Source organism: Eretmochelys imbricata, chromosome 2 (genome assembly GCF_965152235.1).
Source record: "Eretmochelys imbricata isolate rEreImb1 chromosome 2, rEreImb1.hap1, whole genome shotgun sequence".
In the NCBI taxonomy this organism is placed as follows: Eukaryota; Metazoa; Chordata; order Testudines; family Cheloniidae; genus Eretmochelys; species Eretmochelys imbricata.
Genome location: NC_135573.1, coordinates 152,279,688 through 152,298,494, shown reverse-complemented (window position 1 = coordinate 152,298,494; position 18,807 = coordinate 152,279,688). Strand labels below are relative to the sequence as shown.

At 43.0% G+C, this 18,807-nt stretch overlaps 1 protein-coding gene across 4 annotated transcripts in view; it reads left to right on the top strand.

Annotated features, from left to right (window-relative positions):
* ANKS6 (ankyrin repeat and sterile alpha motif domain containing 6) overlaps positions 1-18,807 on the top strand; it is a 79,671-nt gene that overhangs the window by 25,068 nt on the left and 35,796 nt on the right. For all 4 annotated transcript variants that reach the window (XR_013345238.1, XM_077810841.1, XM_077810842.1 and 1 more), the window contains exons 8-11: positions 622-668; positions 1,994-2,197; positions 3,454-3,619; positions 13,530-13,702. Coding sequence is in view for 3 of the 4 variants with exons in the window: in XM_077810841.1 (XP_077666967.1) it covers positions 622-668; positions 1,994-2,197; positions 3,454-3,619; positions 13,530-13,702 (590 nt within the window). In the remaining variant the exon portion in view is untranslated. The remainder of the gene's footprint in view (positions 1-621; positions 669-1,993; positions 2,198-3,453; positions 3,620-13,529; positions 13,703-18,807) is intronic.

The window sequence follows — 18,807 nt, the reverse complement described above, 5'->3', positions numbered from 1 at the left end:
TTATGTCTGATTTTATAAGCAAGTAGTTTTTAAGTAATGTGAAACTTTGGGGTATGCAAGGCAAGTGAGACTCCTGAAAGGTTGAGAGTCATTGGGTTTAGCATAAGTAGTTAGCACGTATTCTAAGGGAATGTGCCAGGATGGGTAAGGAATGGTGTCCCTAGCTTCTGATTATCAGAGGGTGGAGACGGATGGCAGAAGAGAGATCACTTGATCATTACCTATTAGGTTCAGTTCCTCTGGGGCACCTAGCATTGGCCACTGTTGGCAGACAGGATACTGGGCTGGATGGACCTTTGGTCTGACCCAGTATGGCCATTCTTATGTTCTTATGGGAATATTCAAGGTGAATTGGCCTGTTAACACCCCCGTTAGTCATAGAACAAAAAGGGGGGTTAGTGGGTTTGAACCCTGCAGTTTATGATGTAAAATACAAAAACAACAATGGCCCAAATTCATCTTGGATACGTTGCCAGGAAAGTCAATGGAGTTGCATGAGGGATAAATTTATGCCATTGTATTTACTGAGTGAAACTGTTGTGGCATACAATACATTTGTCAAAGTTATCCTTGGGAATAAGCATTTGGAGTTTTTAAAAATATCCTTGATGTGTTTTTCAGGTGTGTGCACAAGAGCAGGAAAGGATGATGAATTATTGACAACCATGGTATGTTACAGTGCTGTCAATGTGCTCAACACTGAATAGAACATCATGCAACTCTCACTCAATCATTTACAATCCAAATTAGATAGGCAGTACAGTTCACTCATATTATCATACAAATGATACAGTGGTCACCATTAATAAAATAAACAGCATTTGCTGATGATCACTAGACAGTTGTATCCAAACTGCTGTATTTTTTCTCTTTAGTGAGAACAGGAAATAACTGCAATATTGCAGATGGTATGGATTGGTAACGCTTGGTAAATATTGACTTTTATAGCAAGTACAATCCATTAGTTGATGGATGAACTTCTTATGGTCAGTAATGACTTAAAAAGAGATCACTTGAATAGTTGGTTTATTGCTGAAAAGCCACATGAAATACTGTGTTCTAAGGAGGAATTTGAATGTAGTAAGGGATGTAACTCAGACTTATTTCACAACCATTTACATGAATGAACATGTGTGTTAGATAAAAGGGTAAGCTATAGTAAAATTCACGAAGAACAAGGCATCGTGCATGTTCAGCAATTTTTTACCTATCTCAAAACCTTCACTTTTTGGAGAAAGTTACAAAGAGGGTATAATATAGATTCCTCCTCTCCTTTGTTATACTCCAGCTTCAGATTCTGTTATATCCTAGAGACTGCATTATCTTCAGTTGATAACCCCTTCTTGGCAATTGTAAAAGATCAAATTACCCATGTTGATTTCATTAGATCTTAAAGAACCATTTATTTGATACGAGGGACAATGTGTTGACTGAGGGAACTGGGGTAGAAGAGGGCTTCAGTTTTTCTTCTTATTCTTTTTTAGGAGACCCCAAAGGGACAGAGTAAGCAATTGTTCATTCTTTCCCAGGGTCTCATCTAGGAACCCACAGAGTTTTTATCTTGTCACTCCTCCTGTTTATCATTTGGAAGTGACTAATTAACTGGTTAACACTCCTGTTGACTTCACTAGGAGCCAGGATTAGGCCCAAAGGAAGGAATGAAATAGATTTATACTTAACAGGGCAACTTGCACTATTTAAGTGAGCCAAGTTCAGTGTATTACATAAAGCTAGTGTATGATAACAGCTTTAATGGTCATTTGCATTGCTTCTGTTTATTATTCTGTATTGTACATCTTCAAAGATGTTTATGTCTTGATTAAATTGTTCTTTTGCCTGTTTAAAATACCCTTACTCCCCCACCATCCTTTTATTCTGATGATGAATATTAAAAGTCTTCCATTCTCTACATAGCTTCATTTCCTATTTTAAATGCATATAATTAGAGTCAAATACATCTTTCTAAAAAGAGGTAATTTCTTTTTCTTCTCAGTTAAGAAGTGGTGCTCCATTTACTAGGCTACCTAGTGATAAACTGAAAGCAGTTATTCCTCCTTTCTTACCTCCTTCAAGTTTTGAGCTGTGGAATTCTGACCGAACACGAATGAACAAAGATGGCAAGACTGAACAGATGAGGACTGCCTTGCCACAGCGTGGGATCAAACATGATTTTAACAGCAGTGCAAACTCTGACATAGTAAGTGAATGCATTGTACAACAAAATATTGTATATTGTTACCTCCAGGAAATTTTGGTTGATAAGACACAGTAGTTTGATGCTGTCCCTCAGACTTATGGTTCTCTTGGATTCTTGCAACATGTAGCTGTGAGAACATCTTGTAGAATCATGTATTTTCCATTGCGAGTTTTTTAAAATTTCTATATCTTTAGAATGGGTAGTCCCTGTAAAGTCAGCTACACAGGAAGAGAAGCATTAGTAGAGTAAGAGCTTGCATGCCACACTTTTCCTTGAATACAATAAGCTCCAGCACTAACATGGGTTTGTCACAAAGTTCTGAGGTGATCATAGATTCCAAGTGAGATGGTTTAGTCCTCAAAGTACACTGCCTCGGTGTATCAGAGCAGGGGTACTTTGAGTTGATAATGAGTTCTAGAAGGAAGGAGGGGGAAAAACAACTGAACTGAAAGAAAACAGATCAGTTACCTGTAAGTCAGTCATTATAAAGATCACAGCAGCATGAGTGGATAATGTGTGGAGGGAGCAAAGCAAAAGAGGACCAAGTATGGAGTCAGGGAGGCATTCACTCAAGGGCTAGAGGAGTGGAGAAAGACCCACCAAACCAGAGACTGAAGGAGCAATCAGACAGGTAAGAGAACCACCATGAGAGGAGATAACTGCAAAAGCCACTGGAAGATGGGATTTCAAGGAGTAAGGAGTGGATATTGATGTAAAAGAATTCAAGGAGGATGTTGATAGAGTTGAGACTTTAGGATTTGGCCAGAAAATCATTAGAGCCTTTAGTGAGAACACTTGCTGTGGAGTGAAAAAGGTTGAAGTGGGATTAAAGAGGTCAGAGGAGAGGAACTCACAGCAGTAGTTGTGGTTTAGTTAGAGGGGATGGTAGTGAAGCAGATAGTGAGCCCAAGGGTGTTTTCGTAAGATGGGGGAATCTAGAGCAGGACTTTGTATTAGATAAATTTTACATGTGATTTTATGTACCGATCTTGAGACTTTGTATTGCTCATGTTATACTGATGACATTTTTAGACAAAAATCAGAAGAAGAGGACTATTTTTATATTACTACTTTATTCCTTGTTGAATTAGGATTTTGTAATGTTCAAGAAAATAATCATATTCATTTCTGATATCCATTTTGATCCTCAGAGAAAGTCACTATCCTTTGTGGTAAGTAAAATTGTGTTTAAAGCTTTATCTGCCATTTCTTCAAGAAAGAAATTTTAAAAGTGTATATATTTCTTGCTCTTTTAGACATCTGTTACCAAAGGAACTAGACCCATCAAATTGCCAGCCTTTGCAAGAAGACCTGCTTCTCCCTCAAATTCAAGCAACTTCAACCACTCGCCACACTCTTCTGGTGGATCCAGCAACATCGCTGGAATTAACAGACATGGTGGAGAACTCCATAATAGATCAGGTGGATATATATTTTTTAATTTCATATATAAAAATTAAGACAGATTCAGCTAGGTAATCTAAATTCACAGGTGAGGTAGAAATTACACAAGTGCCTGCAAAACTGCCATTAACTTTGCTGGAACAGGAACCACAGACAGTCACAGTAGGGGACTGTAGCAGATCGAGCACTCACCGCCACCTCCTGCTGGTTATCCGGGAATTAGCTCATTCCAGCACTCGGAGTGCCTCCTGCTAGCCGGTGTCTCTCCTGCCTCAGGCCCCCGTGTCCCTCCCTGATCCCGGTGCCATCTTATCTTGGGGTGCTGCCCCACAGCAGTGCCCCCACACTCTGGGTCTCCCCTCCCAGGGGAACCCCCAACCCTCTAAGCCCACCTTCCTCATCTAGGCCCGTTTCCCTGGGGCAGACTGCAGTCTGTAATGGCCACTCATCACTGGCAAGGGGCTTGGACCAGCTTCCTCTGCCTATCCCCGGGATGCACCTCTGTAGCCCCAGTCCCTCCTTAAGTCTTTAACAAGGCCTCAGCCTGGGGAGTTGCCTGGCTGGAGCTCCCCAGCTCCTTTTGCCCTTCTCCAGCACTGCTCTGCTTCAGGTACCCTTGTGCTCCCAGGAAGCTAGGTCCTTCCCACTCCACAGCTGAAGTGAGTCTCCCAGCTCCTCCCTTAGCCCTTCTTATGCCAGGCCCTGATTGGCTGCCTCAAGCCCACTTATGATTGGCTCCCAGGGCAGCCCTTTTCCACAGCTGGATTTAACCCGTTCCAGACTGGAGCGGGGTGTCTGCCACGCTACAGGGACTATGGGCCCAGTCATGCATTTGGAACCACAGAAGCTGACCCTGAATCTGAGGAACCTCAGTGACTTTAATTGGGGTACATCCATGTAGCTTAGATTGCAGGAGTGGGTATGCTGTCCTAAAGGACATGTTTCTACCTTAATATTTCTTTAAAGAATTTTAGTCTTTTTTTTCACATATCACTTTTTTTCTGGATGAAAATTTCTGATGTTTTAATTAAAAGAAAGAAAAATCAAACTACCAGCATTCATGCCAAGCCTATCCAAAAGAAGACATTCCAGGCATAAAAGCTATTAAAAATACATGCCTGCTTTATCCCATTTTTGCATATATTATGGTAGACTTTCATAGCATGATCGTATAACATTGGATAGTGTAAGATACTGAAATTGAAAAATATTTATTTTGTAAGTATGGGTTAAGTCTGTGGAGGTACATACATATTTCATAAAGTAATTGTGGTAATTTTAACATGCCAGAAAAGATTTTGACTTCAAAACCTGTTGTAGTAATTTAACATGTGACAGGTTCCCAAAATACAGAACAAAAGATCATATCACTAAGAAATGTATCTGATACACATCTCTGGAAAGAATCTAAAGATTAAACCATTTTCTCAATATAAAGAAATATATTTGTAATATTTTGACACAGAACAGAGGGTACTGGCACCTGTCCTCCCAGGGGCATGAACCTGTCTGTAGCCAACTGAGGATTCTTTACTGATTATCTCCAAAAGAGCTGCATTTACTAGGACGTATCACTACGTGAAATTCTGTGGCCACTGTTATGCAGGAGGTCAGACTGGATTGTTGTAATGCTTCTTTCTCGTCTTGAAATCCATAAAATTAATACTTCTTTTGTCTGCCATTTTCCTCCGCAGTTCAATGGGGTTATATTATTGCAGCTGTAGACTGGGAGTTTTTTCCATGTATTTTCATCTTGAATGTAAAAGGTGTTTTTCACCAAGAGGGGAATAAATGTAGTTTAATCAGAATTGCTAGGGATTTCAGATCTGGGGTGGATAGAAACACCCATTTCATTCTACGCATAGATCAGAAACCACTTCAGCTCATGGTGGAAAAGAGCTGAATTATCCTTCTCCATTGCATCAAGCATTGGCCACCCCATGTCCTCGTGAACTGTTGCTGGGTCAGATAAAGCCTAGCCTTTCTAGGGGGATGCTATGATTTTTGCATTCAACAACAGATGATCATTGGACATTTTTGGGTTGTTTTAGAGTTTTCTCCTCATCTACCAAATATATTTTATTATTTGTACCAGGGTAGTGCCTAGAGGCCCCAATCAGGATTGGGACCCCATTAAGCTAGGTAATGCACACAGATTAAAAGATGGTCACTGCCCCAAAGGGTTTACAGTGTAAACTCTCAACCATGAGAAGAAAGAACCCTACTGGATACCCTCTGTAACTCTGAAATGTTACTGCCACTGCCCAAATTCTTCTGACAGCAGCATCTTCTCCCCATATTTTATTATCACCTGAGAATTAGATGGGCTTCTCCCTATTCTCTACCTCTCCCCAGCCAATCTGCTGAGTCAGAAAACTAATGTATAGATGGAGTCTAGCAGCCCTACTCCAGTAGATCTCTGCTTAGTTGATTTAATAGGATGCACCTCCTCCCAAACACAAAAGTGACCCCCAAAGACCTACAGGGAGACCACCAACAGGATCTCCAAGGAGCTGGCCTATAAAAGGTCTCCCACCTTGGGGAAGAGAAGACCAGGAGCAGCAGAGTGGTAGAAACAACGTGAATGTGTTTCACAAGCCCAGTGACCTGGTGGGTTCATCAGAAACATCTGAGTGATTTTCCTGCCTGTAGGCAGTGCCCCTCAGTAGGATTTGAGGAAATACTTGCAGCTAACAGTGCTTGTCTGTCATCATCTCGATCACTTTGCTTACATGCATCTCTTTTCTCCACACTTTGTTTGTATCTTTTCATATTAAGAAATTCTTCAGGATAGAGACCAGTGGTTCAATTCTGGTTCTGTTAAAACCAGTGAAAATTTTGCATAATGTCAGGTTTCAGAGTAGCAGCCGTGTTAGTCTATATCCGATGAAGTGAGCTGTAGCTCACGAAAGCTTATGCTCAAATAAATTTGTTAGTCTCTAAGGTGCCACAAGTACTCCTTTTCTTTTTAGTGAAAATTTTGTCGTTAACTTCCATAGATCCAGAATTTCACCCTATGTCTTCATAAGGCCCCTCACACAGTAAGACCCTGTTACAGGGAAAGCTGGTCCTTTAAGGAGAATTTAGGTCTATCTCTTAGCAGTGCCTAATTTCGTACATGGGACTTCAAGTCCAGGAAGCATTAACTGAGAGTGAGCAAGTCCACTGGGAAGGAAGAAGCATCCTATCAAGAGCTTCATGCTGTCAGTAGTGGGAGAGATTCAAGAAGAGTAGCAGCTGCTCAGGGAAACTCTCCAGGATCTGGTGTCTATATCAAGGCTGACATGTTTCCCTGTGAAGGAGCCAGAAACAAAACCTGTGAGAGGCTTGGCTGAAGAGACCTGAGCAAGACCTGACCAGAGACAGGCATTCATAGATTCATAGATTCATAGATATTTAGGTCAGAAGGGACCATTATGATCATCTAGTCTGACCTCCTGCACAACGCAGGCCACAGAATTTCACCCACCACTCCTACAAAAAAAAAACCTCACACCTATATCTGTGCTATTGAAGTCCTCAAATTGTAGTTTAAAGACCTCAAGGAGCAGAGAATCCTCCAGCAAGTGACCCGTGCCCCATGCTACAGAGGAAGGCGAAAAACCTCCAGGGCCTCTTCCAATCTGCCCTGGAGGAAAATTCCTTCCCGACCCCAAATATGGCGATCAGCTAAACCCTGAGCATATGGGCAAGATTCATCAGCCAGATACTACAGAAAATTCTTTCCCAGGTAACTTGGATCTTACCCCATCTAAAACCCATCACAGGCCATTGGGCCTATTTACCATGAATATTTAATTACCAAAACCATGTTATCCCATCATACCATCTCCTCCATAAACTTATCGAGTTTAATCTTAAAGCAAGATAGATCTTTTGCCCCCACTACTTCCCTCGGAAGGCTATTCCAAAACTTCACTCCTCTGATGGTTAGAAACCTTCGTCTAATTTCTAATCTAAATTTCCTAGTGGCCAGTTTATATCCATTTGTTCTTGTGTCCACATTGGTACTGAGTTTAAATAATTCCTCTCCCTCTCTGGTATTTATCCTTCTGATATATTTATAGAGAGCAATCATATCTCCCCTCAGCCTTCTTTTAGTTAGGCTAAACAAGCCAAGCTCCCTGAGTCTCCTTTCATAAGACAAGTTTTCCATTCCTCGGATCATCCTAGTAGCCCTTCTCTGTACCTGTTCCAGTTTGAATTCATCCTTCTTAAACATGGGAGACCAGAACTGCACACAGTACTCCAGGTGAGGTCTCACCAGTGCCTTATATAACGGTACTAAAACCTCCTTATCCCTACTGGAAATACCTCTCCTGATGCATCCCAAGACGACATTAGCTTTTTTCACAGCCATATCACATTGGCAGCTCATAGTCATCCTATGATCAACCAATACTCCAAGGTCCTTTTCCTCCTCCGTTACTTCTAGTTGATGCGTCCCTAGCTTATAACTAAAATTCTTGTTATTAATCCCTAAATGCATGACCTTACACTTCTCACTATTAAATTTCATCCTATTCCTATTACTCCAGTTTACAAGGTCATCCAGATCCTCCTGTAGGGTATCCCTGTCCTTCTCTAAATTAGCAATACCTCCCAGCTTTGTATCATCTGCAAACTTTAGTAGCACACTCCCACTTTTAGTGCCCAGGTCAGTAATAAAAAGATTAAATAAGATTGGTCCCAAAACCGATCCCTGAGGAACTCCACTGGTAACCTCCCTCCAACTTGACAGTTCACCTTTCAGTAGGACCCGTTGTAGTCTCCCCTTTAACCAATTCCCTATCCACCTTTCAATATTCCTATTGATGCCCATCTTATCCAATTTAACTAATAATTCCCCATGTGGCACCGTATCAAACGCCTTACTAAAATCTAAGTAAATTAGATCCACTGCGTTTCCTTTATCTAAAAAATCTGTTACTTTCTCAAAGAAGGAGATCAGGTTGGTTTGGCACGATCTACCTTTTGTAAAACCATGTTGTATTTTGTCCCATTTACCATTGACTTCAATGTCCTTAACTACCTTCTCCTTCAAAATTTTTTCCAAGACCTTGCATACTACAGATGTCAAACTAACAGGCCTATAATTACTTGGATCACTTTTTTTCCCTTTCTTAAAAATAGGAACTATGTTAGCAATCCTCCAATCATACGGTACAACCCCTGAGTTTACAGATTCATTAAAAATTCTTGCTAATGGGCTTGCAATTTCTTGTGCCAATTCTTTTAATATTCTTGGATGAAGATTATCTGGGCCCCCCGATTTAGTCCCATTAAGCTGTTTGAGTTTCGCTTCTACCTCAGATATGGTGATGTCTACCTCCATATCCTCATTCCCATTTATCATGCTACCATTATCCCTAAGATCCTCTTTAGTCTTATTAAAGACTGAGGCAAAGTATTTGTTTAGATATTGGGCCATGCCTAGATTATCCTTGACCTCCACTCCATCCTCAGTTTTTAGCGGTCCCACTTCTTCTTTCTTTGTTTTCTTCCTATTTATATGACTATAGAACCTTTTACTATTGGTTTTAATTCCCTTTGCAAGGTCCAACTCTACTTGACTTTTAGCCTGTCTCACTTTATCCCTACATATTCTGACCTCAATAAGGTAGCTTGCCTTACTGATCCCTCCCTTCTTCCACTCCCTATATGCTTTCTGCTTTTTCTTAATTACCTCTCTAAGATGCTTGCTCATCCAGCTTGGTCTACAACTCCTGCCTATGAATTTTTTCCCCTTTCTTGGGATGCAGGCTTCCGATAGCTTCTGCAGCTTTAATTTAAAATAATCCCATGCCTCCTCTACCTTTAAACCCATAAATTCTTCAGTCCAATCCACTTCCCTAACTAATTTCCTTAATTTTTGAAAGTCAGCCCTTTTGAAATCAAAAACCTTAGTTGCAGATTTATTTTTGTTAATCCTTCCATTCAGTTTGAACTGAATTAGCTCATGATCACTTGAGCCAAGATTATCCCCTACAACCATTTCCTCTATGAGGTCCTCATTACTCACCAAGACCAAATCTAAAATAGCATCCCCTCTAGTCGGTTCAGCAACTACTTGCTGAAGGAATCCATCAGCTATCGCATCTAGGAAAATCTGAGCCCTATTATTATTACTAGCACTCGTCCTCCAGTCTATATCTGGGAAGTTAAAGTCTCCCATGATCACACAGTTTCCATTAGTATTTACTTTATTAAAAACATTAAAAAGGGCTCTATCCATATCCAAATTAGATCCCGGCGGTCTATAGCACACCCCAAGCACTATCCCAGGGGAGGCTCTAATAGTTTTCTTCCCCAATTTAATTTTTGCCCAGACAGACTCAGTCATATCCATTTCATCGCTTCTTATTTCTTTACATTCTATCTCATCATTGATATACAGTGCTACTCCACCACCTTTACCTTTATTTCGGTCTTTCCTAAACAGCACATACCCTTCAATACCTGTAGCCCAGTCATGACTACTATTCCACCAGGTCTCTGTTATACCTATAATATCTGGTTTCACTTCCTGCACCAGTAACTCTAGTTCCTCCATTTTGTTACCTAGGCTCCTTGCATTAGTGTACAAACATCTTAATTTTTGCTGTTTAGCCTCACTCACATTCTGTACCCTATTAGGCACGGTTATTTTACTACCAGTATAACCTATTAGACTTGTATCTACACTGCCCTTCCTCCTACCTACAGCTGTATCCACTCTTACTTCATTTTCTTTCCACTCTATGCTTAATTCTGGCGTGGAGATTACCTGGACATCTCCCAACCATCTCCCCCAAATTCCTAGTTTAAAGCTCTCTTAATCAGTTGTGCCAGCCTCCATCCTAGAAGTCTATTTCCTTCCCTACTCAGATGAAGTCCATCCCGAGAGAACTGTCCTCTATCCATGAATGCCTCCCAATGGCCATACATCCCAAAGCCCTCCTTATAGCACCACTGCCTAAGCCATCTATTGATAGTCATAATCTTGTCACACCTTTGTTGCCCTTCTCTAGGAACAGGCAGAATCCCACTAAAGATCACCTGAGCCTCAATTTCCTTAAGCGTCCTCCCCAGCCTAGCATAGTCTCCCTTAATACTTTCCAGCGAGAATCTAGCCGTATCATTTGTTCCCACATGAAGGATAATTAGGGGATTCTTTCCCGCTCCCTTTAGAATCCTTTTCAACCTCAGGTCTACATCCCGTATCTTAGCACCCGGAAGACAGCACACCCTCCTATTTTCTGGATCAGCTCTGGTTACAGGCCTATCTATTCTTCTCAGTAAAGAGTCCCCAATCACATAGACCTGCCTTTTCCTAGTGACTGTGCTATTCTCCAGTCTATCCCCTGTTCCCTCTGGCTGCAAGTTCTTTCCATTCCCATTCTCCCTTGTAATCCTTTTTAACCCATCCTGTATCCTCCTGGGGCTCATATTTGGTGTAATCTCCATTAACTCTTCCCCTTTTCCTATAGGACTAACCTCTCTTCTCTTCTTCCTTGCCCTGTCACCTTCAGTGACTACCTGCTGAGCCCCTTCCTCATTTTCCAACTCTGCAAACCTATTCTTAAGCCCTATTTCTCCTTCACTAGCCCGTCTTTTCCTCTGCCTAGTTCTTTTAGTCACATGCTTCCACTGACCACTTTCCTCACCCAGTCTCCCCTCAGAATTCCCTAGTCCTGCTTCCATCTGCAAGTCTGAGCTTTTCCCTTCAGATACCTCATGTCTTTGCTCCATAATCTGCTCAAACCCCTTCCTAAACTCTACCAGACTTTCCACCTGCATCTCCAAACCTCGGATCTTTTCCTCCATCAGCTCTATCAGACGGCACTTCATGCAGACAAAACTCTTACCAGGTGCCCCCTCCAGGATCATGTACATACCACAGCTTCCACATCCAGTCATCTTCATTGTGTCTTCTGCTACATGGGTCACTCCCACTGCCACCTCTGTATCTGTCATATCCTTCCCACCTAAATCCTGTTAATCTGGGAAACACAAACCACACCAAAACACCACCACCCACAGCAAAACCAAACCCAACACAAGCACCGCAAGACAAACTCCCCTTTCAAACTCCCACTCAAACTCCCCTGTTTACAGCTCTGTTTGCTGGCTCCTGTGCCGCTGCAGCATTGTAGGGGATGTCCCAAGGAAGATAATGGAGAATGGCAGTCTTGGGTTTGGAGCAGATTGCTGCTCATGGTGTAGGGGCCTGTAGTAAATGGAGGGCACAAGACACCTCCTAGAAATGTCATGTGCAAGCTCCTGCATTGAGGAGAAAAAGGACTGTTAAGCCTGAGGTATTACAAAGTCTTACTGATCCCTGCAGTGGAGATTATTGTCAGCTCTTGATACAAGGGGAGAAGGAGGTCCCCTGTGTCAAAGGATGAAGGACTACATAGCCAGTGAGGGGAAAAGGACTGCTGAAGCCAGAAGCACCTATATTTGTGTGTTTGGACTTATTTACCCTGGAAGGAGAGAATTTTTACTTTGACTGTTGGGCCAGAGAACCAGATCATCTTATTAGTCCAGGAAGACAGTTTCCAGTGGGGGAAATAAGGCAACAGCCACACACCTGACACTGAAGAGAGAAACACAACCTCAGCATGCCCCAGTTGTGGCTGGGACCTTTTGGCGCGACAAGTAATAGTAAGACCAGCATGACTACTCGTGTGTCAACTAAACACTTCCGCCTTGCTCTCCTCAACCCAGGCAGCATTTTCAAAGACGTTTATGATGCCTGACATCCTTTGTCCAGAAGGCAAACCCATCTCTGTTAGCAGTACATAAACCTGGAACTGGTACCTGGAGCCTGTTGTCCTTTAGGGTTCAGTGACATGGATAATGAAAAAAAGTTTGACTTTGGATAAAAATAATTGAAAAACGTTAAATTTCATTTGTCGGGCATCCCCCTCTTCTCCTGTCCTGCTGGAATCGCAAAACAGCAGGCGAAACCTGGAGACAAAGAGTCGTGGAAGCCCAAGGATATACATAGACTGACCCCCCACATCCAGCCTTTTAGTCTTTGCTTTGCCGCTTTCCTGGAAGCATGGAGAGCAGCTCTCAGCCTTCTGTCTCCAGCGCTTTAGATAGTCTTTGCTGGCTTTATCTTTCCCCTCATTTGTCTGCCTTTCAAGTATTTTCCCTCTCCTGGAGTCTCTGTTCACTTGCGCTGGTGGCAAAACAGGCTACAGCCACTGTGTTGATACTGCCCAAAGGTGGTGGCTGCCTTCCCATATTTTTTGCTCCTACTACACCTGATACGCTAAGGGCTACCACAGGATTTTGGGACCAGCAGATTAATAGGTGGGCAGGTGAACAGTTTCTGATAATAATGCTTTACCATTTATATTGTGCTTCATGCATTCAAAGCACAGTACAGAGATTAACAGATAAATGAGGTGGTGGATAAGTATTATTGTCCTCATTTTACAGATGGGGAAACTGAGACAGAAGGTTGAAGTTAATTACCCAAGGCCACTCAGTGAATCAGTAGCAGAGCCAAGATTAGAATTTAGGAACACCTATACTCATGTATCAAGTCCATGCTGCCTTCAAAGTATCTGCAACTCTTTTTCCCACTCCCCCGCAGCAGTGGGAATTTCTTGCACTGAGACCAGGGATTTGGTGGATTTTCCCATTCTTGCTAGTTTGCTTTTACTTTCCTGCCCCCCACAGGCCAATCCAAGAAAGACAGAAGGCTTTCCTGGGAGCCTAACTTTTCCCCCGGAAGAAACAGTAACTCCTACAAGGACTACCAGCACTGGTGTGGAGAGATTTTTGTCTATGCACTGAAGTTTTTTGGAGGCTGTAGGGTGGTGGAGGAGGTGGCTAGAACGAATCTGTTTTTTTTTTAATTATATCAATTTATTTAGTATGTTGCTTGTTGGTACCTAACTTTTTTTTTTTTTAATTTATGGTTCCTCCTCAGGTGGCAGTGCAGATAGTGTTTTGTCTCAAATTGCAGCTCAAAGGAAAAAAGCAGCAGGCTTACCTGAACAGAAACCCAGCCAGCAATATAGCTCAATCCACACAGCTGCTTCATCCACTCTTCCTGAGCTGCAGCAGTGCACTCAGATAGCTGGCAATGGACGTATTGCAAAGGTATATATATGACTTTTAAGTTTTCCTGTTGCTAAAATACCTAATACTTAACAAAGCAGTTAATGAAACATGCCTTAGTCATGTGTGGTAGGAAACACAATTACACAACATATAATGGGGCTAAAATGTGTGAATGTCTGACACAGGGGTAGAAACATGTCAGCTCCACCAAACTTTCCCTTAATAACAAATCTGTACAAAGGCAGGCAAAAATAAAGGGAAGTTTTTATTTATTTTCTGCTTGGTTCATTTTAAATAAATGTAATCACAGCCCAGACTTTAATAGATTTCCTGAAAATAACTCTGTCAGCCTGACATGGGCCTGCTTAGCATGCAAAGCCCCCTGAATCTGACTCTGCTCAGCAACTAATTCTTTGGAACAAAGTTTTCACAACCAGACTTGAATATGCACAAAGGGGGTTAGGAGGCAGCGTTTTCCTGGAAATTTAAAAATAAATAAATAGCAACGTTGACATCCTTTCTCTGTAGCAGAGGCAGTAAAACAAGATGGGATATGCAGCTGTAGTGGAGTATATGCCCTTTCCAAGAATTAAGGCTCTGATTTGGCAAAATACTTAAGCATATGCTTAACTTTAATTTTGAAGCCAGTGGAACTTAAGAACATGTGTGAGTGCTCTCCTGAACTGGAGCCAGAGAAAAAAGCTTGTGTAATAAGGAAGAGATAACCCAAACATTTTTCTAGGGAAGCAGAATAATATAACTTTAAGCTTTAGCTTCATGAAGAAATTTATTTGTAAGCACTTAGAAAATGTCCAGCTGAAGCTCATGGTTCATAAACAGCTAATTGTGGCAAACAATTCTGATGACCTTTTGCGATACTATTACGAGTCAGAGCCACAATTCAGCAAAGTACTTAAGCACATACCAAAATTTAAACACATCAGTGGGACTGTTGATGTACCTTACTGAACAGGGGCCTTGGTGAAAAGAAGGAATCCAGATTAAACCCTATTATGTCCGGTGATCTTGTTACAGTTGTTTCACACTGCTTTCACTCTAGTGACTTCAAGACAGTTTTTCTTAATTTACACCAGTCTGTGATCAGGATCAGGTCCAGTATTCTTAGATTTTGGTAAAGTTTTTGATGTGGTCCTGCCTGAGAATCTAATGGAAAAGTTAGAATATTTTTTTGCAACAAATTCCAGGGAATGGATACAAATTGACTGATAGACCATTAGTGGAGAGAGAGAGAGAGAGAGAGAATATGCATGTCATTTTGCAGGGATTACTTTAGCACTCAGTATTGTATTAATATTATTATAATTGATCTAGAGCAAGGTTTCTCAACTTCAGGGCTTTGGAGCTGTGCTCCGGCTCCGCTCCAGCTCCAGGCAAAAACCTGCAGCTCCACTGCTCCGGAGCTGCTTTGCACTCCAGCTCCAGGCTCCGCTCCAAAGCCCTGCTCAACTTCTCCTCTGCTACCCCCAAACCACTATTTTTTTTCTTCTGTGATTATATAAACAAGAATTTTTTATGCAGTTTCAGCTAAAAAGGCCAAAAATGCTGTAATAGGAACAGGACTGCATTTGTGATTTGTGTAACTGTAATAATATCTGTAACATTGTCTGGCAACCATATGTCTGATAGTTTTTTGAGAGTGTGTCAATGAGGATCCCAATGTAGGTGCACATGTGGCTCATGCACAAGTCTTTTGAATAGCAGTGTCTATTGAGGCTATGCATGCGCCCTGTGCCTCCTTGTGGTTTTGTGCAAGAGTATAAAGGATGGAGCTGCCACAACCTTCCCTCAGTTCCCTCTTGGTAGCAGGCAAGGAATCCGGTGAGTGTCTGAACCACTGCCCTTTTCAGAGCTTTATAACCTTTGTTTTATTCTCAAATCTACTGTGAGAAGAACACTGTCCTCCCCCTTAATCTGTACTTAGGGTCCTACCAAATTCATGGCCGTGAAAAACGTGTCACTGACTATGAAATCTAGTCTCCCCCGTGAAATCTGGTCTTTTGGGTGCTTTTACCCTATACTATTCAGATTTCATGGGGGAGACAAGCGTTTCTCAAACTGGGGGCCGCGACCCCAAAGGAGGTTGTGGGGGGAGGAGGGGATTGCAAGTTTACTGTATGGGGGTCGCCATATTGCCACCATTACTTCTGCACTGCCTTCAGAGAATGGTGGCTGCTGGGCAGACACCCAGCTCTGAAGGCAGTGCCTCACCAGAAGCAGTGCAGAAGTGAGGGTGGCAATACCATACCACGCCACCCTTCTGTGCTGCTGCCTTCACAGCTGGGTGGCTGGAGAGTGGCAGCTGCTGGCCAGTGTCCCAGCTCTGAAGGCAGCAGCACAGAGGTAAGGGTGGCAGCACTATACCATGTTATCCTTACTTCTGCACTGCTGCTGGCAGGGGCGCTGCCTTCAGAGCTGGGCTCCTGGCCAGCAGCTGCTGCTCTCCGGTGGCCCAGCTCTGAATGCAGCGCCACCACCAGCAGTAAGGCTGGCAATACTGCAACCCCTCCACAATAACCTTGCGACCCTCCCACATCCCTATTTTGGGTTAGGACCCCTATAGTTACAACAGTGAAATTTTAGATTTAAATATATGAAATCATGAAATTTATGATTTTTAAAGTCCTATAACCATGAAATTGACCAAAATAGTGAATTTGGTAGAGCCCTATCTATACTCGATTGCTATTGGCATTAAAAAATTAATCTAAATCTGACTACTCCCTTGTCCAGCGAAATGAGGCATTTTGCGCCAACCACCTTCTGGACTCTAAACTGTCTGGATTCAAACCTTGTCCATCCTACGATGGCCTTATCCCCCAGACAGATGGACACACTTGATGCCTTTTATGCCTGTCACAGGTACTCAGTTTGCTGGTCTATCTCCTTGAGGACCCGTAAGTCAAGGGACGTTTGTCTCAAGCTATACCTATTGAAGAAGTCCAAGAGGGTCCCTTTGGATCCAGAGGCAGTAACTGCAAAGCCAGAACTGAAGAAGTCACCTGGTGCCCCCTCAAGCAGGCACCATGCTCCGGGATCCAGTAGTGAGAAGAAGACACCCAAGAGGGTGCTGAGAACACTGGGACTGGCTACCTCAGTGCCAATGGCCTCAATTCCACCAACCTTAGAACCAGCAGTCTCAACACTGGCAGCCTTGACATCGACCCAGATACCAAAGGATCCAGCACGTACGCTCCCCACACTTCAGCCCTTACCACCCAAGAGACAAGCCAATATGTAGTATCAAGATTGCTTCAAACATCAGGCTGGTTCTTCCTGAAGGAAGCATACCAAACAAAACTACTCAAAGTATTTTGCCACCCTAAGGGCAGGGGATGCAGGCCAGACCACGAGTGCTGTGCAGGAGTGATGACACTGAAGATGACATCGGTACTGGTTATCAAGCCAATCACAGCCTCAAGATTCACGACACTTGAAGAATCAACAACATCTCCCAAGGCCTGCTGCACATTGAGACCTTGGTGGCATAGGTATCATCAGTACTGGGGCTGTACGTCCCGCATCACCACCGTTTGAGGAGGTATATTCCTCATTCCCTTCATCAAGCTATTCATTTTTGCCAGTGTCAAATATGGAATCAGGAAGTGACCCCAGAAGGAGACCAGAGGTCAAGGCTCCGCCTCAAGCCTGATGTGAATGGCAGTAGACTGCCAACTGCAACTGGACCAGTATCCATATGCCACCCTGGCCATTTTGGTCTTACTGGGAAACATCGTCACATGAGTCCTGGAGCAGATCCCCTTTCCACGCTTAAAAAAAGTGAAGGAGTTCTCACTCACTAGTGGTATTGTTTGTTAATGAGGCCTTCCACATCAGAGTGAGACTGGGATCAACCGTAACCAACAACAGAGGGACAACAGGAACCCCAGACCTTACCCAAGGAATCAGACAAGGCAGTGACACTGGTGTCCACTTCAGTGACTGGTGATTTCATGGTATTCCATGATCCCCTGACCATGGAGACCCTGGGCATTGAAACCACAGTGATACAGTAAAAGTCCCACAACCTCATTGACATCTTGAACTCTATGACAATGGCCAATATCACCCTTTCCATCAGCAAGGGTATACTCAAGCTGGTGAAGGGGCTTCAGCAGACTTTCTGCCACATCCAAACAGGTGGAAAAGAATATCAAATATCTCAATAGGGCTTTGAACACTTCTATGCCCATCCATACCCAGGGTCCCTGGTGGTGTCAGCAGTGCAAGAGAAGTCCAAAATTAGAAAGGGCACCCTGAAGGACAAGGACACTAAGACACTGGACTTCTTCGGACACAAGGCATACTCCTTGACCTCATTACAACTTCACATGGTGAACTGTCAGGCCCTGTTTGAAAAGTATAACTTTCTCACGTGGGTGGAAGTGACTCCCTTCCTATCCAAGTTCCCACAGGAGTATAGGGAGAAACTGAAGGAGATTATAAAAGAGGGCCAGAAGTTCATTAGAACAGCATTGCAAGTGGCTATGAATGCATCCAGTGCTGCTGCTAGATCAGTGGTCATGGCCATAACCATTATATGGGCTTGAAGTGTCTAGTGTCCCCAAAGAGGTCCAATCCACTATAGACTATAGAGGGGATAGAGCTCTGGAGCTCTTCAGCAGCCTCACTGATGAAGTGCGCCATTCACCTAAGGACTCAAGGGCCAAGCTAAGATCCCTGGGGATCTGTACCGCAGCCCCTACCACAAGCCCCATAAATACCAGAACCAACAAAGGCAGTGAACACTGACCTACTCTCAAGAGTGACAGCATCCATCATTCCATCCCTTAAGGCTAAGGACTGGTTTGTGACTTTTGACTTACAGGACTTATACGTCCACATAGACGTCTGTCCAGCCCACAGGATGCACCTCAGAGTCACTGCCACCAGTCATTTGACTTTTCACAAGGACAAGGTGAAACCAGATTCTAGGTTCATCACCACGGGGTCTTTGATTGAGATGGAATTCTATACATTGATTTACCTGTTTTCTTCCTGAAACCTCACTGTGCACTGGGAGAGAAGAAGTTACACACTCTGGATGTTTTCAGAGCCTTACTCTATTACATCAACGGGACCATGCTGTTCAGATGTTTCCCCAGTTATTTCTAGTGTGGCGAGGA